Source organism: Panthera pardus, unplaced genomic scaffold (assembly GCF_024362965.1).
Source record: "Panthera pardus isolate Hobbes unplaced genomic scaffold, ASM2436296v1 HiC_scaffold_15, whole genome shotgun sequence".
Taxonomy (NCBI): domain Eukaryota; kingdom Metazoa; phylum Chordata; class Mammalia; order Carnivora; family Felidae; genus Panthera; species Panthera pardus.
This window is the reverse complement of record NW_026526710.1, coordinates 17,186,196-17,209,275: the sequence shown is the minus strand read 5'-3', so window position 1 is coordinate 17,209,275 and position 23,080 is coordinate 17,186,196. Positions and strand designations below refer to the sequence as shown.

At 49.8% G+C, this 23,080-nt stretch overlaps 1 protein-coding gene across 3 annotated transcripts in view; it reads right to left on the bottom strand.

Moving 5' to 3' along the window:
* The window catches only part of ASCC2 (activating signal cointegrator 1 complex subunit 2), a 43,144-nt gene that overhangs the window by 3,355 nt on the left and 16,709 nt on the right, over positions 1–23,080 (bottom strand). For 2 of the 3 annotated variants that reach the window (XM_019426619.2, XM_019426620.2), the window contains 14 exons: positions 21,203–21,270; positions 20,130–20,240; positions 18,932–19,044; positions 13,844–13,918; positions 13,322–13,429; positions 13,009–13,077; positions 12,780–12,854; positions 11,230–11,410; positions 9,381–9,595; positions 8,348–8,467; positions 2,663–2,756; positions 2,443–2,573; positions 1,792–1,894; positions 167–246 (listed from right to left, as the gene is read on the bottom strand). In XM_019426619.2, coding sequence (XP_019282164.2) covers positions 167–246; positions 1,792–1,894; positions 2,443–2,573; positions 2,663–2,756; positions 8,348–8,467; positions 9,381–9,595; positions 11,230–11,410; positions 12,780–12,854; positions 13,009–13,077; positions 13,322–13,429; positions 13,844–13,918; positions 18,932–19,044; positions 20,130–20,240; positions 21,203–21,270 — 1,543 coding nt within the window. The remainder of the gene's footprint in view (positions 1–166; positions 247–1,791; positions 1,895–2,442; positions 2,574–2,662; positions 2,757–8,347; positions 8,468–9,380; positions 9,596–11,229; positions 11,411–12,779; positions 12,855–13,008; positions 13,078–13,321; positions 13,430–13,843; positions 13,919–18,931; positions 19,045–20,129; positions 20,241–21,202; positions 21,271–23,080) is intronic. The other variant, XM_053902179.1, reaches the window with a different exon arrangement.

The following is a 23,080-nucleotide window of genomic DNA, read 5'->3' as shown; positions in this document are numbered from 1 at the left end:
GTAAAGTAAGGATAATGATAACAGTGGCTACTTCATAGGGCTGTTGTGAGGGTTAAATTAATACATGTAAAGCACTCAAGGTTTACGTGTGGGCTTCCTAGGTGGTTGGCTGAGCCCTTCCCGGATGGGTCCCCTCCCACCAGAAACAGCGCTTGAAAATGCTCACCCCTTCCTGGCAAGGAAGGCCATGCGCCTGGCTTCTGCTTTCTCCCGCAGCACCGCTGGGTCCTGCACAAAATGGTCGGGCTGTGGAGGGGAGGGGAGAAAAAAAATCTAGAGTCATGAGCCTCTCTATTTCCCAAAGCTGTGGTGAGGCTGTGCCTGACTGGATCTTGTTGATGCCTCCATGCTAGGAGTGAGGGAAAGCCAGGCTATGGCAGGGTGATGTCCTAGAAGGAGACACCCTTGCTTGGTCCAAGGTTTCCATTTGAAGCCTCTCTCCTCCGTCCCTCCCACCTCTTTTGTGATGGGGAGGCAGCTAAAGGGACTGAGGCTTCCTGCACAGGCATGAGGGGGCGAGTGGTCCATAGCTGGAGCATGGATGACAAATGGGGGTCAGGCCAAGATGGCCACCATGAGAGGCCACATAGGGTCTTGAAAGCCAAGAAAGCTGCCCCTGGGAGCTGACTCGTTCTCATTCTAGCACCACCACCAATGTGCTATGGGAGTACCCACTCTTTTTTTTTAAGTTTTTATTTATGTATTGGGGGGAGAGCAAGAGACAGAAGGTGGGGGGGAAGAGAAAGAATCCCAAGCAGACTCTCTGCCATCAGCACAGAGCCTGATGTGGTGCTTGAACTCTCAAACTGTGAGATCATGACCTAAGCTGAGATCAAGGGTCGGATGCTTAACCGACTGAGCCACCCAGGTGCCCCAAGGGAGTACCTTCTCTCAAAGACTGTTTTTTTTTTTTGGGGGGGGGGGGAGGGATCAACAAACAAAGGAGTCTAGACTAGCAGCAGGAAAAGCTGTGGCCTAAGAACCACAGATAGCTTTTGGTGGCCTGTACTGTTAACACACATACACACACACACACACACACACACACACGTACAACTGATAACATTTGAAAACTGGGAGATTTTACATAAAAATCCAGGCTGACCTCTTGCCTGGGAAGAAGGGAAAGCCCTGGAAGCCCTAGGCCTACATTTATGCTGAGGAGCCCCTTGGGCAGAGGGTATGTGTACTTCTGTTCCACTAGTCACAGTCTCCATCAGGACCCACTACTCGTTTATCCTGGTAGCCTGGCCTGGACACATCTGAATTTGTCACCCTGGTGGGAGGGCATGAGGGGATACAGGGGGTCCCAGGGTGCCACTCGGGTTCAAGCTGAGCAATCCCATCCTTATCTGTTTCATATGTTGAGGTTCTAGTTAAGATTTCATTTGAAGAAAAAGTTCAGCTGCTAAAAAATACAATTTGCAAACCCACCAGCCCAGATGACCTCCAAGGGCCCTTGGGCTCTAACACCTCTGTGAGTTTAAGAACTGGCATCCTGAGCATGGTGGCCAAGAACTGCCTGCCCCTCTCTCGGCCCCCAGGCTCCTGGGCCTCATGAACCCAGCAGCTCAAAGGCTTGGCCCCTGAGCCTCCACTGAGTAGTGGAGGGGAGTTCTAAGCCAGCAACTCTCCAAGTGGGCATCTCAGGCTTGAAGGAGCCCCTCTTCTCCTGGGCAGGGATGCTGGGGCTGCCTGAAAGCCAGCTGCAGGCAAGCAGGGGCACGGTGCTCCCAATCTGCCCTTCAGAACCACACCCTCCCCTTCATCTACCACCTGCCAATGAGGTACCTTGGGAGCCTCGTCCTCAGCCTCCTCCTCCTCCTCGTCTTCGTCCTCTTCCTGCCCTTCTCCAGGCACTTTGGTTCTCAGCACCTGAGGGATGGTGAAGGGCCTGAGGGTTTAGAGAGAAAGTGAGATCAAAGACTAGATTAAACCTGGAGAGGGAGCCTCAGGGAGGAGGGAATCAGGCTGGGTGAGAGGGGGCTGTCAGGATGGGGATGGGCTCAGGCAGCTGGAAAAAAAACAAAGTGCTTTTCAAGCCAGCTTTGTTCCAGTCCCCGGACCCTCTGAGGGTACCAGAGTCTGATATGGGGGCTTAGCCAGAGCTGGGGCAGCTCTGCTTTTATCTGCATTGGGAAATCTCTGTAAGGTTCTATTGGGGAGAGTTTTCTGTAGTTAAAAAGAACAATGTAAAATGACTGCCTGAAACCAAATTAATGCTGCCCCACTCAGGATGGGTTGGGCCAAATGGCCAAGGGAGTGACTGGGGGTGGAGGGAGCACTGGACCAGGAGTCAAGAGGCCTCGGTTTGGGCCCTGGCTCTACCATTGACTTGCTCACATAATCAGGGCCTTGGTCTCCCCAGCTGTGTACACAAGAGGCTTTGGGAGAATCGCTGTGCCCCTGGGATTCCGCCCTCTAGCTGCCCTGCGGCCTCACCTGCGGCTGATGAGCTCATCATCCGAGTCAGCATCGTTGGCGCCCACCTGGTTGCCATCATATGTGTCATCGTACTCATCCTCATAGTCATCCCCGCGATAGGGCAGGCCCTCACCTGGCTGCAGCGGCACCTGCAACAGCAGAAGCGTGGGGCCGAGGGGCCCAGGGCTGGCTGATTCTCCCCCACCCGGCGAAGGCCCAATGGCCTGGGGCCACCTACCTCCTCCACCACCACGCTGTACTGCTCATAGCGCTGCCGCTGTGCCACCACCTCCCGCTTGTCGTTCAGCAGGCTCCGTGTGTTCTCCTCCTTCCTGGAGTTTCGAGGGGACAGCGCAGAAAACCATGAGGCTTTGAAGGCTGCAAGTGCCAGGGTCCAAAGCACCACAGGCTCAGGCTGGCACAAACTGTGACAAGTGGTATCAGACACTGGCAGGGGTGTGGGAAGGTGGGACTCACCGCTGGGAGTGCCCACGTGACCAGGTCCAGACACTTTGGGAGGCATTCCAAAACAGTTGTTGCAATGTAAAATGTGCCCGCCCTTTGGCCAGGAAATTCCTCTTTGAGGCACCCACCTGAGGGAAACGCTGGCCCTGAGCATTAGGAGGTCTGATCCGGAATTTTCTTTTCAGTGTTGTTTGTAACAGCGAAAGATAGAAAACAACTAGTGTCCATCACAAGTGAAATGGCCAAATGTTGTGTCACATCTTTATTACAGAACGCCAGGCGGCAGTTATCAAGAATGACATTCAACTGTTTGTGCTGATGCAGAGAGAATTCTAAGACTTATTCCCAAGGAAAAAAGCAAGCTGCAGAAAAATGTATATGGTATGATCCCATTTGTATAAAAGACAGAAAGCCAGCCAAACAAGCTGTTCCTATGAGTGCATATAATTTACATAAGTCAATGTACAGAGAGGGCTAGTTAAGTCCCCCACCAAATGACAATGGTTACTCCTGGCATTATTTGAACCTTTTAGAAAACAAAAATTTAAGAAAGACAAAGGCCAGGGGCACCTGGATGGATGTCAGTTAAGCATCCGACTTCAACTCAGGTCATGATCTCATGGTTTGTGAGTTTGAGCCCCACATCAGGGTCTCTGATGTCAGCACAGAGCCTGCTTGGGATCCTCAGTCCCTCTTTCTCACTGCCCCTCCCCCACTTATTCTCTCTCTTTCTCTCTCAAAAAATAATTAAAACAAAACAAAACAAAAAAAAGAAAGAGAAAGGCCATATGTGACCTTCTAACTGAGCTCAGGGGAGCCACAGGGGACCTCTGGGGTGTGAGGGGCAAGCAGGGGTCCTGCCCTTTTCCTCCTACCCCTGCTTCCTCACGGTGACCTTTTATCTGTTCCACAGTTCAATCGTCTATGTCAGTTTGCATTGGAAGAAAAAGCCCAAAAGTTAAACTCCTGTTATATCACAGGTGAGGTGTGGTGGGTGGGTGTGGTGGAGGGAAGGAGAGGGACGTGTTTGGGATCAATGAACTGTGGCGGAGCCTCAGCGGGGACTGAGGCCTCTCGACTGTGGCTTTGCAAATCTGTAGAAAAACCTGGCTTGTCTCACACATAGGCCTGTGGAATGTAGTTTCTAGCCCTGCAGGGGAAAATCAATATGAGATGCCAGGCAAGAAAATCCAGCTTAGCTGTGAAATCAGTTTTCTGGAATGTATCAAAGGTAGGGGGAAAAAAAGAAGAAGAAGAAGAAAAAGAAGAAGAGATACAAAGTCATAGACAGCTTCCATTAAAATCTTCTATTAACTGGCTTTTGGTGCAGGGAGGGACAGGGGTCTGAGTCTCTCAGGCTATCTGCCTGGGAGCTTGGGGCAGGTCAGGATTTGGCTTCCTTCAGTAGTTTTTACTAAGGGCCTACTACATGCCAGGGAGGGTACTAAGGCTGAGCTGGGGAGAGATTCAAAAAAGAGGAAGATCTGGATCTGTCCTCATGGAACTCACAGTCCAGTGAGGGTCGCAGGCAAATGGCAGCTAACATGAAATGTGCTGAATGGACGCAAGCATGCCCTGGAAACAAGACCCCCTGGCTTAGGGGGTCTAGCTGGTGGGGGTGGGGGGAGAAGGGGTGGGGAATGGAGGCCCTGTGAGGTGGTGGTCGGCAGGGGGGGCGGCGGCATTTGATCTAGACCAGGGAAAATTCTTGGTCCACAGGGAAATTCTGTATGACGCCAGGAAAGGGGCCTGTGCCTGTGGCCCTGGCTCCTACCTGGCTCTCTTCACCAGGCTGGGTGGGGCTGGAGAAGAGAGAGCAAGTGAAGGGGGCCCGGGTGTTTAGTGCCACTGGAAGGAACACATCTACTCATTCCACATACATTTCCTGAGGGCCTACCAGGTGCCAGGGCCTGTGCTGAGCCAGGCGTCCAAGGATGAATGAGAAGTATCACTGTCCTTTCTGCCACATCCCACAGCTCCTGGTCCATCCAGTCCCTAGTTCTTGTGCGGAAGGCCCCACTGTGGGCCTCTAGTTATGTGGCTCCCTGGCAGGGCCAGAGAAGCCTTGCAAACTCCACCCACCCACCTGGGACAGGACACAGGCAGGGACAGAGGAGCCTGGTGCCCTGGGCATCCCCGTCCAGGGAGGTGCAGCTTTGGTCCCATGACCCCCTTTGGAGCCAGGAAGGAAAAGAAAAGTGAGGGTCAAAACCAGCCAGGAAAAGATTCATCTGAGGCCTAAACTCCAGTCAAGTCTGGAAACACAGGCAACAGTGGCTTCAGAGATTTCTTCGGAGCAGGTGCTTCCTCAGGGAACCCAGGGAATGTGTGGGCTTCCCTGAAGCTGAGTCACTCTTCCCCTCCTCACTTCTTCCGGCCTATCCTTCAAGGCCCAACTCAAACTGGCCCTTAGGGGTGTGACTGCCACCTCTGAACTTCTAAGGGACCTGTAGAGGCAACAAACCCCTTCTTTTATAGGTAAGGAAACCCAAGAGGCAGAGCAACTTTCCCAAGGTGACACAGCTTCTACCAGCAGAGCCACAGTGCTAGAACACAGGTCTACTGACTCAAGTTTGCTGGGGTACTTCTTGAGCTGTGCGATCACAAGCAAGCTTCTTAACCTTGCCAAGTCTTTTTTTAAGTTTATTTATTCATTTCGAGAGAGAGAGAGTGAGCAGGGGAGGGGCAGAGAGAGTAGGAGAGAGAGAGTCCCAAGCAGGCTCTGCACTGTCAGCGCAGAGGCTGATGCAGGGCTCGAACTCATGAAACACGAGACCATGACCTGAGCCGAAACCAGAATCAGACGCTTAACCGACTGAGCCACCCAGGTGCCTCTCCTTGCCAAATCTTAATTCTGCATTCCAGGGATGAAATAAGATGATGACTAGAAATGAACCTGGCACATACTGGGCTCAACAAAATGAATCCTATTTCTTTTTACTGCAGGACTTATCAGAGCCTTTAATGTGCTAATGTGCTCTGTGACTCACCAAGAAGAAAGTGCACAGACTTTTTTGGCCATAGAGCCTGTTTTGAGGGAGAACACTCATAATCTTCCAGGGTACCACTGTTCAGTCCAAAGAATTTATGGGACCCCACCTTATACACACCGCCTCCTTCATGTAGCTATGGTATACCTGCAGCACATGTGCTTGGCCTCTACCCAACAGCCACCCTCTACCTCACCCCCACTCCTAACACACCCTCATTTGATTCGGGTCTTTCCACCTTTCCCCCTTCTCCTGGAGCCCTGGACCTTGGCCCTGTGACCCAGTTCCCCGCTGAGATGTGAGTGGAGTCTGGAGACTTTTGGGAAAGGCTTCCTGGTCTATAAGAGAAACACAGGAAGACCTGGTCCAGACTTCCTCTTGGCACTGTCATTTCTGGAGGTCATGGCTGAAACAGCTGTGGCCACCCAGTGGCTTCGAAGGAACTAGCTCGCAGAGATGGAAAAGATGTATCCTTGATGATGAGGCTGTACCACAGGTTAACCAAACCTAGACAGACCTACCTTGCAACTCCCTTTCGTACAAGGGACAGGTTTCCCTATTACTTGAGCCACTGAGTGCATCCTATCTGATTTAACCCATACACACATTGTAACTCAAGCGTGACCTTGTGCTACTTTTCTCATGTGCCCCTTGACTGCCCTGCCCAGATTAGGACAAGAGTCCCTATGGAGGCCCTTGTATGCCCCACCCCGGCATCTCTCCCACTCTGTCACTACTTGTTTAACGGTTTAAATCTTTCCCACAGTCTCTGCGTCGTTTGAGAGCGAGGCCCGGGTGCCCTGCTCACCTTGTCTCCCTGGTATCTAGCACAGGATCTGGCACTAGTAGATCACTTAATAAATATTTGCTGAATGAATAAGTAAATAATGAACACATGAATGGAGGCTTTGCCTCTTTGCAATCCCCAGCCCCTGGGCTACCCAGCACAAGGAGTTCAGTAAACATTTGCCTCCTAGACTTTCCACCTGGCAGCTTGTAGTGCCCTAAGAGCAGGGCCCGGCCCTCCTCATCTGCCTCTTTCTCCACAACAGAACCTGCAGAGGGTCATTCAGACCTGGAACAGTGGCCACGGATGTAGGATAACATCTCTTGCCTGGGATCTGGGGATGTCGCAACGTGTGTGACTAAGCAGTTTACAAATGCTTCCTGTCCAGCCAGCCAGATGGCTTTATAGCTGCCCTGTGCCCGCTCCCCAAAGCCCTCAGCCAGCCAAGCTTCCAGCACGGGGCCCTCACCAAAGAAGCAGCTTGTAATTCTGCCACTGGGGCTCCTATCACAAGAACGGGGCAGGTCCCCCATTGCCCTTCTCTGAACCTTGCTGTCTCCATATATACGATGGGGGGAGGGCAGGCTGTACTCATCCAGCAGTTCCCAGATTTCTGGATTTCATGAACCAATACAATTTAGTAGAACTCTAGGGGCTAGCATAGTGTTGTCAAGGGTTTGTCATTTCTCTTGAACTCTCTATCATCACTACTGACTCTTGGTCCCTCCAGTGGGCCTCCATTCCAAAGCCAGGTGATCTTTCCAAAACATGTCAGCTCATGGGACCCTCATCATGTTCCCCATGACCTCGTGGCCATTGCCTCTGTTTTTCACTCTGCCTAGAAAGTTTCTCCTTCCCCGCTCTTTACAGAATTGGCCCTTTGGCCCTTCCTCACACTTCCACTCTTGGTCCCATGTCATTTCCTCAAGCTTTCCTCTCTGGATTGAATCCTCTACCAGAGGTTCAGAAGTCTGCACACCTGCACCTTACAGTGCCTGTTATATTTGCAATTTTACTTTGCTTGTTTGACAAAGTGATTAGTGAAAACTCCACAGAGGCAGGGGCCATGTCTGTCTCACTGCCCACTACACCTCCAGCACCTGATAAATCCAGGGCCTAGTATGCCATGAGCACCAGGCAAATATTTGTTGAGTGAATGAATAAATCATAAATGGACTTTTCAATGCCAAAAAAGTAGGAAGGACATAAACTAAAAATAAGTAGAAAGACCTTAAAATTGAGTATGTTCACCTTCTGAAAAGCTGACTTAGTACAGGTCCTTAGTTTTCGCATTTTGCCACAGAATGGAGAAAATCAGGTCGAGGAGCAGCTTCTAGGAAGTACTGCTCAGCTCTATCACCCAGAGATTTGATGGTTGACACATCCCAAGATGTAGGAAGGGAAGAGGGGAACAGTTTAGGTCCCTTTGGCCTTTTGCTATCAACAAGGGGATTCATTAAAAAAAAAAAAAAAAACACCCTGTCAGAGTCAGAGCCTACCATATAAGTATCAGAGAACCTGCTCCTGCCTGCTGGGAGCACACAGGTCCTGGACTGCTTGGGGGGACACTGAGCCAAAACTCAAGCCAGTTCTGTAAACACAGAGTCCTTAGTTTCTCTCAATTTTCTCACTGCACTTACAGAGTTGGGGTGCCTGGCACCCTGCAGCCCACTGCACTCACCTCCTGCCTTTGTGCACCCGGCTCAGGTCCACTGTATCTCTGCTGAACACATCAAACTCATCGTTCTGGAAGACGTTGTGACGAGATGTGAGCAGGGGTGTCGGGTCTGGTTTCACCTGTCTGGGGGGGGCGGTGACAGAGAAATCAGTTTGAGGGAGAAAGGTCAGCTGATGTCTACCTGTGCTTTCTTGACCCGAACCATGTTACATGCATCAGATTCTATACTCCCCTTCAACAGCCACATGAGACACGATCTAAAAAACCTGCCCTGTCTGGCCCCTACCTGGGTATGCAGCCATGCCTGACACAAAGTTCCCCCTCAGTCCCATGTGCCATTCAGAGATTTTCTCAAAAGTTCCCTCCCTCATTGAACACTCACAACAGTCTTATAACATAGGTAGCTAAGATCACTCGACCTCTCTGGGCCTCAGTGCCCTCCTCTGTAAAATGGGCACAAAGTGGCCAAGGTACTTGTACAAAGGCAGAGCTAACTTCATTCATTCAATAAACATCGTCTGTCTGCGGAAGAAACACCCATTTGTGCACTCATTCTCGCTGCTCCACAGGCCTTCAGAGGAGCAATGGGTCAACCTCAGAAAGGGTAGGAATGAAGAAAGTGAGAAGCTCTGGCCATCCTCCTTCAGGAATCTACTGGAAAGGTGCCAATGACAGGGGCAAGCCAGAGACTTTGGAGCTCCAAAAGGCTCAGCAACCCCTCTGTCACATCCCACATTTCTGATGGGTCCTCCAGCAAGGAGCAGCTGCAATGTCCAGCTGTGCACACTCTCTCCCCTGCAGGGGGCATGTGAGAACCTCCGGGAGGGCCTAAAGTTCTGATGTGTTCCCAAGGAGGCCATTCATTTAAATGGCTGGGAAACACTGCCGTAGGGAAGAGAGAGAAGGCAGAGTTCTGGCACAGGTGTGGGAAGCAGAGAAGCTAAGAAGGGGCCCTGACAAGGCCCCCAGAGCACCTTTGGCCAGGGCCCCGAGACAGCCTGGGCGCCATGAACCCCCTCCCACCTATCTCTCCCACCTGTCTAGGCTGCGGTCCAGCTGGCTGAGGGCAGGGGCCAGCCGCTCCTCCAGGATGTTGTTGATCACCTGCTCCGGGTTGTAGCTGTAATGCTCCAGGCAGGCCAGGATGAAGCCCTCACCAAGATCTGGCAGCAGGTCCTTCACTTGGGAGATGAGGGAGTCCAGCTCCACGCCACACACAGGGGGGCCCAAGGGAGCAGCTGCCCCCATACACTGTGGAGAGAGCTACTGTGAAGGAGGGAAAGGCCAGGCCAAGTGGGTGATAGGAAACAGACCTCAAATACCCCAGGACTAGGAATCAGGGGACCTGGTTGAGTCCTGGCCCTGCCATTCCTGGGCCAAGATCTCAGCCAAGTGACCCAGGTCTCTTGAGTCTCTAATTCCTGAAACCACGTGAAGAGGGAGTGGCTCTATGACTTAGTGATTGAGCTACTTCTGGCTGTGTGATTTGGGGCAGGGCACTTCCCCTCTCTGAACTCCAGCTTCTTCCATGTAAAATGGGAGTACTGCCTTCTACCTCACAGAGTTGTTTCAGATGGTTCAAAGAGAATAAGGCTGAGCATGGTGCCTGGAGAAGACTAGGCACCCCACAAATGGCTGTGGCTTCGACTAATCCTTTTCCAACTCTAACAAGTTAACGGCTGATGTTGGAGAGAAACAGCAACCACCAGCCCTGGACTGTACGGAGATGCTCCCCTTTGACGTTTATCTATTTTTGGGACAGAGAGAGACAGAACATGAACGGGGGAGGGGCAGAGAGAGAGGGAGACACAGAATCGGAAGCAGGCTCCAGGCTCTGAGCCATCAGCCCAGAGCCTGACGCGGGGCTCGAACTCACGGACCGCGAGATCGTGACCTGAGCCGAAGTCGGACGCTTAACCGACTGAGCCACCCAGGCGCCCCTCTCCCCTTTGATTATATTCTTTTTAATGAGGGGGATTCAGTTCATATCCTGCTTGATGCGGCTTAATTCTGTTAGGATTTTCATTTAAGGAAATTCCAAAATCAAAACAACAACAATAAAAATCATCCGTGTCTCAGAGAAGCCAAATGGGGAAGAAGGTGGGAAGAGTGGAGGGGACTGTCATTTTCCAAGGCCCTGTGACAGCCACAGGGCCTGAGTCTAACACAGGAAGGAGAGCAGCATCTGTTAATAGTGCATAGGGCCAGCCAGGCTTGGGGCACTGCACCCAATAGCTCTGGGAATCCCAACAACCTTGTGGAGGCAGGGATGGCAATTATCCCCACCTTAGACATGGGGAACAGAGGCTAGATGTGAGTGATGTGCCTCCAGCCACAGAGCTGGTGAGTGGCAGAACGAGGGTATACCCCTGAACTGTCTGACCCCAGAGACCCACAGAGACTGTGGTCTTAATCCCTATGTCACACTGCCTCCCAACTTGCAGGGAAGAGTCCTGGGCTCAGTGGGCAATCTGTATGGCCATAGATTTGGCGAGTTCTGGAAGAGCCTGGAGCACCAGAGGCTTCCACACTTGCTTAGTGGAGCCCTGCAGTCCCACGGTGGGGCGTCCAGGCTGGCTAAGCAGTGAGACCAGACGCTGCTCTCCACTGCATCCAAAGCAGCTACATGGTGATCTGTTTAGAGGAGAGCTCTGGGAAGGATTTCACGTGGAAAAAGCTCCATCACTTCATTTTACAGAGGAGAAATGGGGGTTTGGCAGCTGAAGGGACTTGCAGACTCTCTAAAGGCAGCACGGAGCTGACCCGCAGGCTCAGGGCTGTCAACTCCAAAAGAAACCTTTTTCTCTGAGAGCTGAAACAAAGAAGGGACACGTTTCCTGGAAGGGGCAGGGGAAGCAGGGGAAAATGTTGCTCCAGACACATACCTCCCCTTCCTCTGAGTTTTCCAGATGTGAGAATGGTCCACTGACTGGTTCCACCATCGCAATGACCCCATTAGGGTCTTCAGCCACCGGTGGGTCTTTAGCATCTGTGGCTTTCCGTCGGTCCACCCCTTCCCACGCACTTTCGACTGCCTGGAGGATGTAGGCAGTCCGAGTCTCGTCCCTGTGACACACGTTAAGGTGTCTCTCTCTCTGGTGCCAGAGCCTTTTCTGCCTCTCTAGCTCTAAGGCAACATAATTTCTCAATACTGCCTCCGCATCTGACCCTATGACTTGTGTTAGGGGCTATCTGGGCTGTACCCAGTGGGCATTGCAGGTACCAGGGCTGCCTGGGGAAAGAGGCCAGACCACGGCCACGCTAGCCTTGAAACCTAGTACCTGTCACTCAGCAGAAAGCAGCTCTGGATGAAGACAGGGCCAGGGGCATCCCAGGACTTGATAACTGGAAGAGCCAGCAGCACCTCCTCTGCACTGACCCCCAGGAGGAGGGCCTGCCTGATGGGGTCACTGCCAAAGGGGCTTCCTGTCTGACTACTGAGGGCTTCCTGCAAAGGGGGCCCATAGGGTATCCCTAAGGCAAGACTGTGCAATCTAGCCCAGCCTTCAAAATGGCCCACAGGCCCTCCTCCCTGTCCTTCCTCCCTACCACCCTGGGCACTGCCAAGCCAGACATCCGGGAGTTGCCCTAGACTCCCTCCCTCCACTTCTAACCTAGCGCCCCCCGGCCATCCCTGGATGCCAGCAACAGTATCCTCACCAGCCCCTGGGCCTCACAGAAGTCTCAGGTCAGTCTTTTCTCCTCCCTGTGCCAGACAGAGCTTTTCCAAAGTATAAAACTGACCCTGTTACTCTCTGTTTCACACTCTCCCATGACACCCCAGTGCTTGTAGGATAGAGTCCAAACTTCTTAGTGAGAGTCATCCCAGAGCCATGCAGGTCTGCTCATCCCCAGCTCATCTGCCATGCCATAGCCTCCTCCCACTAGACCCCAGGCCCCCTGCCCCACCCTGAGATCTACACAAAATGTCTGTGGGCTCCTCAGATGGGCCTCTCTGGCCTCCATCCACTGGGAACACTTAACTCTGGGATTGGCCACCTCCAATTTCTTCTGCTGGTCTCGGCTTGGACAGCCCCTCCATCTCACAGCCTTTCCCTGAGCTTGCAGGGTTAGGTGCCTTCCTTGGCTTTCCTGTCCTCTGGATTTCTCCCATATGACACTTCAACTGCTTGTTTACTTGTCTGTCTCCTCTCCTGCAATGAGGTCTGTGACAGTGGGGCTGAGTCCATGTTGGTCACATGGGCCTAGACACTCAGTAAACGCCTAAATAATGCAGGACACTACCCCACCCAGCTCCGAGGATCCGAGTAGTCATCTCCTCCAGAAACAGGGGCTGGGGCTTTGGTGGGCACTCCGGGGAAAACTGGCTGACCTGAGTATTCTGGGGATAAACCTCCCTCTGCTCCTCTGGGTCCTAGCAGCCCAACTCCAACCTGGCCAGGCCAGGTCCTGTCAAGTGGCTGTGGTAGGATACAAGACTGCTGAGGCCTGTTGTAGCAAGCTGACATCATCGGCCACAGGGAAGAGTGTGTCGTAGTCCCGGAGGAACCTGCCAGGCAGAGAGCAGATGGAAGGGACAGGGCTGGGGCAAACTGGTCTGCTGCCCAACCACAAATCCCAGAACCTTAGACCATGATGAGCATAGGGTAGAGGCTCTGGGATGTAAGGCCTTGTGTGGACTGGTCCCGCTCAGCCACACTCACCTCTTCTCCTGCAGCAAGGAGCTGAAGATCTGCAGGAACTCTTCAATGAAGCCCTGAATGTTGTCACAGCTGGAACAGGACACCAGGGAAGAGGAGTTCATTCGATGCAAAGGATCTATAACTCCCCTCCCTGCTGTCTGCCCTGCCCCTCTGCAAGGCCCCAGGCCAGTTGGAGGAAAGAGGCATTTGTCTCTTTCCCCATCTCTGCTCAGCAACCCCAGAGCAGGGAAGGGGGCAGATGACATGAGGGAAATACCTCTGCTGGGCTTGGGGAGGGGTTCTTCTACCCAGGAAGCTGCTCCTGAGGGCTCACCTGTTTTCCAAGACAGGGAGGAGGCAAATCTGATTCATGAGGATGTGAAAAATCTCCAGTAGCTTCTTCCTGGAATGGGACAGCCTCTGCCACAGGTCACCTAGCAGCCTTTGAATGCCCCCGAGAGAAAAAAAAAACAAAAACTGAGATTTGGGAGATTAAAAGGCCTGAAGGGAGCTTATTCTCAACAGCTGCAGGTGTCCCTCTCCAGAGCTGAGAAAGCCTCACGAGTCACTGTCAGCAAAGGGTTACAGGCCCTGAGAGGCCAGCTGATTCCAGGGCCGCTTCTCAGTTTAAACAGTGGGTGGGGAACCAGTATGCCAGTTACCAAGAGCTTAGAGCAACAGCGGAGAGAAAAGGTTAGGATGCAGGGGCCAGGAGGCTGCTAGGTAGGGACAATGAAGCTAGAGCTGCACAGTCCATGGTGCCACCTCCTTGTCTTAGAGATAGGGATGTTAAAGCCCGGGGAAGGCAGGGCCTCTCTCTCCCACGACAACATGCTTAGTTTTAGCCCCGGCTCACTTGCTATCTTCAAGCCTCCTCTTCTTAATTGCAGACTCCAGTTCGGGAATTGCAATTTCATAAAAGGAAGCTAGTCTGTGGAGGTACACATGGGGAAAAGGCAAGATTAGTTCATAAACACCACACTTCATCAGAAAATCAAAGCAAACCACGGGAAGCGGGAAGGCCCATTTCTTGCTCCCCAGTTGTCACCACAACAATTTTCTCCCAGAAACTCCCTGGCTCTTCCCTAAGCTTACCCTAGATTGGCCTGCTGTGGATGGTCCAGGAAAAGCCTCAAGAAGTGACCTGCAGCTATGGGGCGCCTGGGTGGCTCATTTGGTTAAGCGTCCGACTTCGGCTCAGGTCACGATCTCATGGTTTGTGGGTTCAAGCCCCACATCGGGCTCGGTGCAGACAGCTCAGAGCCTGGAGCCTGCTTCGGATTCTGTGTCTCCCTCTCTCTGCCCCTCCCCCACTCTCACGTTGTCTCACTCTCTCAAAAATAAATAAATGTAAAAAAAAAAAAAAAAGAAGTGACCTGCTGCTACATTCCCCTTTCACTGGGAAACCAAAACCCAGGTAGGCTCATCCTAGAAATGAGCTAGAGTAGCAATGAGCTACTCAGAACTCAGTGAGGTTTGAGAAAAACCCAAGGTCACTCTTTTTGTTGGTTCAAACCTGCCAGTAGCTCCCTACCTCCTATGACATCACACTGTAGCTCCTCTCTCTGGTACATCCATAGCTAGCACGGAGTAGCCGACCTTGCTTCTCACCTCAACAACCTCACACTCACCCCCCATCACAACTCAAATTCAAACTCTCCATCCCAGCGACAGGCTCCCAGATCATGCTTACCCACGTGACTTCTCCTTCCTGGAATTAGGTGCACGGCACTCAGAACATGTTACTCTTACAACTTAAAACACAGCCACCTCTCTTCAGCAGTCTAATTCTTCCTCTGAACATCTTAAGCTTCCCAAAGCCAGAACAGTAGCCTTAGTGCCTAAGACGATGCTGAATTTGTAGCAGGTACTCGATAAACATTTAACTACCGACCAGCTGAATTCTGGCAACTTCTAGGTTAGTGTAGTCCTGTACACAGCAGAGGGTAACTAGGCCCAAAGAGACAGGCTTTACTAGGACCACAGCATGGCACCCAGAAAAAGAGAGGGCAATTTGGCCCAAACAGATTCAGGTGTTGCCAGGATACATTGCTGGTGGGAAGGTAAATTGGAACAACCCCTATGGAGGGCGATTTGGCGAGATCTGTGAAAGTTAAAAATGCACAAACCATCTGTTCTTGTGATTCTACTTCCAGGAAAATATTCCTCAGATATACTTGCAAAGGTGCAAAATGATGTATGTGCAGTTATTCTTTGTAACATTTTTCTGTAATAGCAAACAACTGAAGAAAAATCTAAAGGTCGATCTATGGGGTCTGGCATTCCATACAGTACAATGGAATTCTATCTAGCCATACCAAAGATTGAGGATGCTTTGTGTACTGATACACATTAAATTTAAAAATAAAATGCAGAGTGTCTGGGTGGCTCAGGTGGTTAAGCATCCGACATCAGCTCAGGTCATGATCTCACGGTTTGTGGGTTCGAGCCCTGCGTTGGGCTCTGTGCTGACAGCTCAGAACCTAGAGCCTGCTTCGTATTCTCTGTCTCTGTCTCTCTCTACCCCTATCCCACTCATGCTCTGTCTCTCTCTCAAAAATAAATAAACATAAAAAATTTTTTTAAAATGTAAAAAATACATACAGTACTCATATGTCAGCAGTTAATTTAAAAGGCAGAGGGGGTGATATATAATGCGCATATTTACTTGTATATGTGTATTTATATACATATCTCCGGAAAACCCCACATAAAAAACTTAACAACAATGGTTATACGTGAGGAACAGAACTAAAGAAGGGGAAAAGGAAGACTTCATTACATACATATATGTATACACATTCTATATGTACTATGTGCATGTGAGTCTATGTATACATATATGTATATATATATAACGAAAAGTCTTCCTCTCCCCCTTCCCTACTATATATGTTCATACATACATATTTTTGTTGTTGTTTTAATGCATTTTTTTAAAGTAAGCTCTGCACCCAATGTGGGGCTTGAACTCATGACCCTCAAGATCAAGAGTCATATGCTCTATTGACTGAGCCAGCCAGGTGCCCCTCGTTATATATTTTATACCTTTTTAGTTTTGAACCATGTGACTGTATTATTCATTCATAAAATTAAGCCACAGAGAGAGACACTCCAATATACTTGAGGATATCTGAGAGGACGGAGGTTGTTGTGAGAGAATTAGCCGTAGAGCTATGTGGTGGCCGTAGCCCCTTCCAGAGAGTTGCAGGGACCGAGCTTGCTGCATTTGCTCAGCCAGCGTTCTTGGCCTCCAGCACAGCGTGAACAGGGTGGGTCAGCCCCAGGCGGTTTCTGTTTGTGGGTCAAAGGCAGTGCCACTTGCAGGCAACAGTGTTTTCCTTTCTTCCTCCTCACCCCAAGATGGGTGGAGCCACTCCCCTGCCTTCACTGACCCTTGCAGGAAAGTCAGTTCTTCCAAAAATTACCCTCCATTTCCAAAGACCCTTTCAAAAGCAATCTGTGCCACATTTGAGAAGATGCTTTAACAAAATGGAAAATGCCTGTGGGGGAGGCTGACTGGCTCAGTTGGTAGAGCATGTGACTCTTTTTTTTTTCAATGTTTATTTATTTTTGAGACAGAGAGAGACGGAGCATGAGCAGGGAAGGGGCAGAGAGAGAGGGAGACACAGAATCTGAAGCAGGCTCCAGGCTCTGAGCTGTCAGCACAGAGCCCGATGGAGGGCTCAAACTTGTCAACTGCAAAATCATGACCTGAGCCAAAGTCAGACGCTCAACTGACTGAGCCACCCAGGCGCCCCATGTGACTCTTGATGATGGGGTCATGATTTCGAGCCTCACATTGGGAGTAGTTTACTTAAAGGAAGAAAGAAAGAAAAAGAAAGAAAGAAAGAAAGAAAGAAAGAAAGAAAGAAAGAAAGAAAGAAAGAAAAGAGGAAGGAAGGAAGGAAGGAAGGAATAAAGAAAGAAGAAAAGAAAAAAGAAAAGAAAGAAAATTCCTATGATAAGTGAAGATAAGCAGGGTACAAAATCCTAAGAACAGCCTGATCTCTCATGGTGATTTTAATTTTCTACCTTCCAGAATTTTCCAAATTTCTTATGAGCATTTGCCAGTTTATGCCACTTTAACCACGAGAAAAGATACCTTTCTCAAAAAGTGGACAGCTACAGGCCCATCCTAACCCCTTTCTTCTGGAGAAAGTGCTGATTGGTGCTTTATTCTAACATCTTCTGGGAGGCTGATCAGTCCTCACATCTGATTTTCACGAGCTGAAGAGACCCAGGAGGGGTCAGAGCACCAGCTGCCATCTCTGGCACATGTCAGCACTAGATAAATGTGTTGTTGAATGGGCAAGTAAATGACTGAATGGACCGACGGCTGAGTGGACAGAGTTGGGTAGCTCCCAGAGGCTCCTGCGAGTGGTGGGGATAGATGATGCCTGGCAAGAGCAACAGCCAGAGGCCACTGAGAACAAGCCAATCCCCACTGTTGCCAGGCAACATGCAGGTTACCAGCCCAAGCCATGCACCCCTTTCTCACTGCACAAGGAGCAGACAGATGCTTGTGGTGCCAGCGGGCAAGGAGGGTCTCTCTCCCTATATCTTTCTTTACTCATATCCTCCTCTATATCTTTCCTCATCCTGGCAGGATCTTTCTAGAACTCCTTTCGAATAAATCTTCCAGGGGCTCCCTACTGCCTACAGAATAAAGGCCCCACTCCCCGCGAGCAAGTTCAAGACTCCTCACAATCTGACTTCTACCAACGTCTCCGGAGACTCTCCTTACCTGCTCCTTTTCCTACTGCCCCAGGCCCTGCTTCATCCCACTCCACTTCCTGGCACTCCCTGGACACTCTCTGGGCCTTCCCACCTGCACTCTGCCTGCCTGGAATGCCCTTCCTACCACTGTAATCTTACTCTTTCTGGAAGGTTCCTGTTCATTCTTCCAGATGTCACTTAAAGACCATCTTAAAACCTCTTATTTCACCAGACGGAACTTTGCCTCCTTCCTCTGTGTTCCCTGAGCACTTCATAATATGGCCACAACAGCTGGCCCCACAAGTGAGCAAATCTGAATGTCTCTCTGTGTGTGCTCTAGACTAGATGCTGAAGTCCTCAGACCAATTCTTATTGTCTGTTACTCCCTTGTGCCTGCCCATGATAGGGGCTTTGAAAGAACAGAACTGAACTAACACTGCCCTATTCTTGGTTGGTGTTTTTTTTATTCCCTCCCCTACTGAGTTCTTGGCTAAAAATGGGAATGCTTCTAAAATGCAGGCTTGGATGGGGCGCCTGGGTGGCTCAGTCGGTTAAGCGTCCGACTTCAGCTCAGGTCACGATCTCACGGTCCGTGAGTTCGAGCCCCGCGTCGGGCTCTGGGCTGATGGCTCAGAGCCTGGAGCCTGCTTCAGATTCTGTGTCTCCCTCTCTCTCTGCCCCTCCCCCGTTCATGCTCTGTCTCTCTCTGTCTCAAAAATAAATAAAACGTTTAAAAAAAAAAATTAAAAAAAAAAATAAAATAAAATGCAGGCTTGGAAAGCCTGGGGGGCTCAGTTGGTTGAGCGTCCAACTCTTGATTTCAATTCAGGTCACTGATCTCACAGTTCATGGGTTTGAGCCCCGCGTCGGGCTCTGTGCTGATAGCTCAGAGCCTGGAGCCTGCTTCAGATTCTGTGCCTCCCTCTCTCTCTGCTCCTACCCCACTCGTGCTCTCTCTCTCAAAAATAAATAAACATTAAAAAAAAAAACAAAAGTTAAACAAATAATAAATAATAACAAATAACAAATAAATAAATAATAAACAAACAAACAAACAAATAAATAAAATGCAGGCTCCACACAAGCAGGAGCCTCATCTGTCGTCTTCACTGCTGTATGCCCAGGCTGGAAGAGGGCCTGGCACATTCTAAGTACCCAGTAAATATCTGCTGAATGAGGATGCCAACAAGAACCTCTACTTCAGCAGTCAGAACTACTACTGTACCTGTAACAGAAGTCATGTTTCTGGAAGGTTTGGCAAGCCAAAGGGAAGATATCCAGAAAGGCCCAGAGTGTAGTGCAGGTATCGCAAAGGTAGAGAACAATGTCTTTTAATTCCTGTTGCCAAAAGAAAACACTGCATTATTCTCCTCTGCCCCCATACACAGCTCTGTAGTGGGTCTGAGACAAAGTTGACAAAAGCCAGTGGGAGCCATCAGGCAGATACCTTGTCGGGGGAAGAGAAGACCAGATGTCTGTGCAAAGCCTGGTTGTTCCATCTCTAGGAGCGCGATCTGTACAAGTTACTCAATCTCCCTGCTTCAGGTCTTGCTACCTTAGCTCCAATGGGCATTGACCCAGTGAGCTCTGGGGTTACTTCTAGGTCTAGGAAAATATAGTTCTCTCTTCTAAGCTGAAGGAGAACCACCCCTGAACCTGAAGACAACGCCTGTGGTCCCACACAGAAGGCACATTCCACTGAGGACAATAACAAGCCCATACCTTTCGTACATTTTGAAGAGGATGGAACATGGAATACCTTCTCATACACATCCCTGAGTCTCTTGACAACTCTAAAAACGAGGCTGAGCAGTTGTTAGGATCTCTGTTTTACAGAGAAGGAAACTGAGGTTCAGAGGGGTAAAATGACTTGTTCCTACAGTACTCAGTGTGTGTCTGTCTGAAACACTTGTTTAATGCCTATTTTCCCACAAGACTGGAAGCTCCAGGAGGGCAGCTCATGGCTGCCTCTTTCCTGCTCTATCTACTGTACTTTTAGCACAAGGCCTGATGCATGTCTAGGCTCCTTAAGTATTTACCTCTCTCTCAGACTGTAAGCTCCATGAGAGCAGGCACATGTCTGCTTTTGCCTACTGTTTTATCCTGAAGGCTCAGCACATGCTGGGGGCTCCTCAGTATAAATTCGCTGAACGAACACAGGGCTCAATGAATAACACAAATGAGCTCATTGTGCTGAACTAAGTGAAGATTAAACTCCCATCCTCTGAACTCTAGTTCCCTGTTCTTTCCACTACTCCATAAATGAAGCTCCCAGAGGAAAAAAAAAAAAGCCTGCTGATATGGTCTAAACCTGTGTGATGGGAATAACTGTTTATGGAGTTGGGTAAAAAGGGCCACAAGCATGGGAAGCAGCTGCCAGATCCCCTGTTAGCCAAAAAGGCTGGGCTGAAGGGTAACCTCACCAGGAGAGGCATGTCGCTGGGGGTCAACCGGCCCCTCTCCTCAAGCTTCTGGGGTGTGGCGCTGGCCCCATCCCCTTGCAAACCACAGTGCCGGAGGATATTGCTAAAAACCTGTGAAACACAAGAAAAGGCTCTCTCACATCCTGTCAAACCAACAGCTGGAACTCATGACCTGCAGTCTGGGATGAGTGATCTGAAAGCTGTCTTGGAATCTCTGGAATATATGCTAGTGTTCCTATGAAACCAGAGACAATGATGGGATGCAGGGCAGAGTGGAAACTGTAAAATGGGAAAATGTAAAAATGGGGGTTATTCTTCTTACAGGACTGTGGTGAGGATTAAAAAGACAAAATGTACGGAAAGCCCCCAGAATCCTGCAGATATTACTTGAATGGATATGTTGGGCAAATGTATCATAATAAATAATTTAAGATACATACAGAAAAAAAAAAGAAAAAAATATATATATTTAGCAATATATTATATGTTTTGGATTCTCTGAAGATGGCAATATATGGAAACTATATTGAAATCAAAGGCAAATCAATGGTGAGGAGAAAACGGTCCATCATAAAATCATGTAAGTCTTTAACCCATTGCACCGTCTTAAGTATGCTAGCACGTAACTACCCTAAAAGTTATCGTGAATAGTGGAGTCTCTTGGTGGTAGGATTATGGGTTAATCTTCCTCTTTCTGTTTTTTCTTTTCTTTTTCCATCATTTCCAAATTTTCTACAATGAACATTATTTTACAAAACAATTTTATAGAACTTTAAAGCTCTTATTTGAGAAACACAGGTATCTTAAACGGGTAACCTTAGAGACTTACGGCTGTTGGCGAACAGCACACAATTGAAGCCAAGCTCTTTTTGTATGAGTGCTAGACAGCCCTTAGATTTCAGTTCTGTTCAAGAGGGAAAAAGGGTGAATTTGAAAGTGTGTGCTAAGGGGCAGGACACAGTGACTGTCTGGAGATGGGGTTGGAGAGAGGTAGGGAGTAAGCATTTCTCCTGGGCTCTTCCAGGAAAGTCCAGGGTTGGAGAAGGGATCTGGGCAGGGCTGAGAGCTGGTACCTGAAGGATGGTGGGCATGGTTTCATCCAGGTCATTATAGTAACTTGGCTGCTGGATAAAGATGTTCCCTGAAAAGAGAAGAGAAAGGTAGGAATTGGGAAAAGATGGTGGGGGAGGAGAGGACACATTACAAATGGTTGCCAGCATATTCTGTGACCTTTCTCCCTTTTCCTAAGCCTGTCTGCACTAGAGCAGTCCTGGCCCCAGGCCCTGCTGGCACAGAGCTTTGGCCCAGCCTAGAAACTTCCCCAGCAAGAGGGAGGGACTTTACTCAGTACAATTTAACCTTTTAAGCACCTCTGCCTAGCAAATTACATAAAAGGCCTGCCCTGGTCAAACCAGCTCGCCCTGATGTCCCCAGGGAGTGATCACATTTGGGCACCGTGCCTTGTATGACAGCATTGGCTTTGGAAGTGGGAGTTAGTCATCCAGGAAAATTAGAAGATATGATCTCTTTGCTTAAGAAACCTGGAGGCTACAATCCAGGATTCTTGCCAGGCCACACCTCTAATAATGTGAGGAGACTCTAAGGAGAAATTTGTCTGGAAATTCTCTTACCCTCTGCTTTTGAATATGCTAGCCATATTAATCCATCCTCTTCCAAGGTGAGAGGCCTGAAAGACATCTCGAGCTAAGGTTACCACACATTTGCAGTTGTTCTTAAAAAACAAAACTCCTTTCCGAATGTTTACTACCTCCAAGTGCGGCTGCTGTGAGTGCGTAGGTTAGAGCATATGGTAACTGGAACAGTAACCAAGTGTTCCGGCTGCCCAAATGGCAAGGGAAGGAGAAAAAATCACAGCAAACTAGGAGGCATGACAATGCAAAATGCCAACACCCTTAAGAAGAGGCCAGGGTTCATCACCCCACCGTGATCCTAAAGTCTGAGGCTGAGCGATTGTCAGGATGTGCTGAATTCTACGAGTCCTTTGTCCTTGGGCAGGTGTGTCCTCGGTTTCCTTAATGAAAACCCTGCAGCCCTTGCTCCATCTCAGAGGATTTGAAAAATCAATGAGATCAAAGGCCAGATGGGACTGGGTGAGTAAGCAAGTCACTATGTAGCCGGACTTTCTGTAAACACTTTCTTGGATGCCACTTCATTGCTTCATTCCAGAAAACTGAGTTTTAGCAGCTTGAGCTTGCTCAGTGCATCCCACCTCCAGATGGGTGCTGACCCCTCAACCCATAAAGGTACTCCCTGACCATCTGTGCCCGCATCCTAAACTTGATAGCAGGGAGAGACTGAACTGTCTTGTCTCCCCACCAAACTCTGTTCTTTCTCACAAAACCCTCCTATCCAAAGGTATCCTCAAGGTCAAGTCAAAACTCCTGACCACAGCACAAAGGGCCATGAGAGATCTGGCCCCATTGGCATCTCCAGCCACCTTCTCCCCATTTCCTGCCTTGCATTCCTCTCTCATACCTCTTCAACCACAGAGAACAAGCCCCATCCCCTCCCTCCACCTGGAGTGACCTCTCAGAGCTAAGTCCACCCTAAGGCAGGTGTCACCTTCTCCAGGCAGTGCCTCCTGACCCAGGCGTTAGGAGCAGGTCTCCCTCCTCACCCCATACCACATGGTGGACCCCACCACATCCTGACTACCTGGCATGGGGTAAGGCCCTCTCTTATAATCCTTCTAGTGCTTAAGCCTGAGTAACAGGGATGTTTTACAAGCATCAAAACATCACATTTCACAACTGACTCTTTCCTCTCCTTTATCTGATCCAGTGACAGTGAAGTTCTGACTTTCAGTTTCACAAAGAAACTGTTAAGAAGTAAGGGACAACCTTCTCAGGCTAAAGCAGTATGGAAACCCAGAGAGGAAAAAAAAGTGGGGGGCGCCTGGGTGGCTCAGTTGGTTAAAGATCTGACTCTTG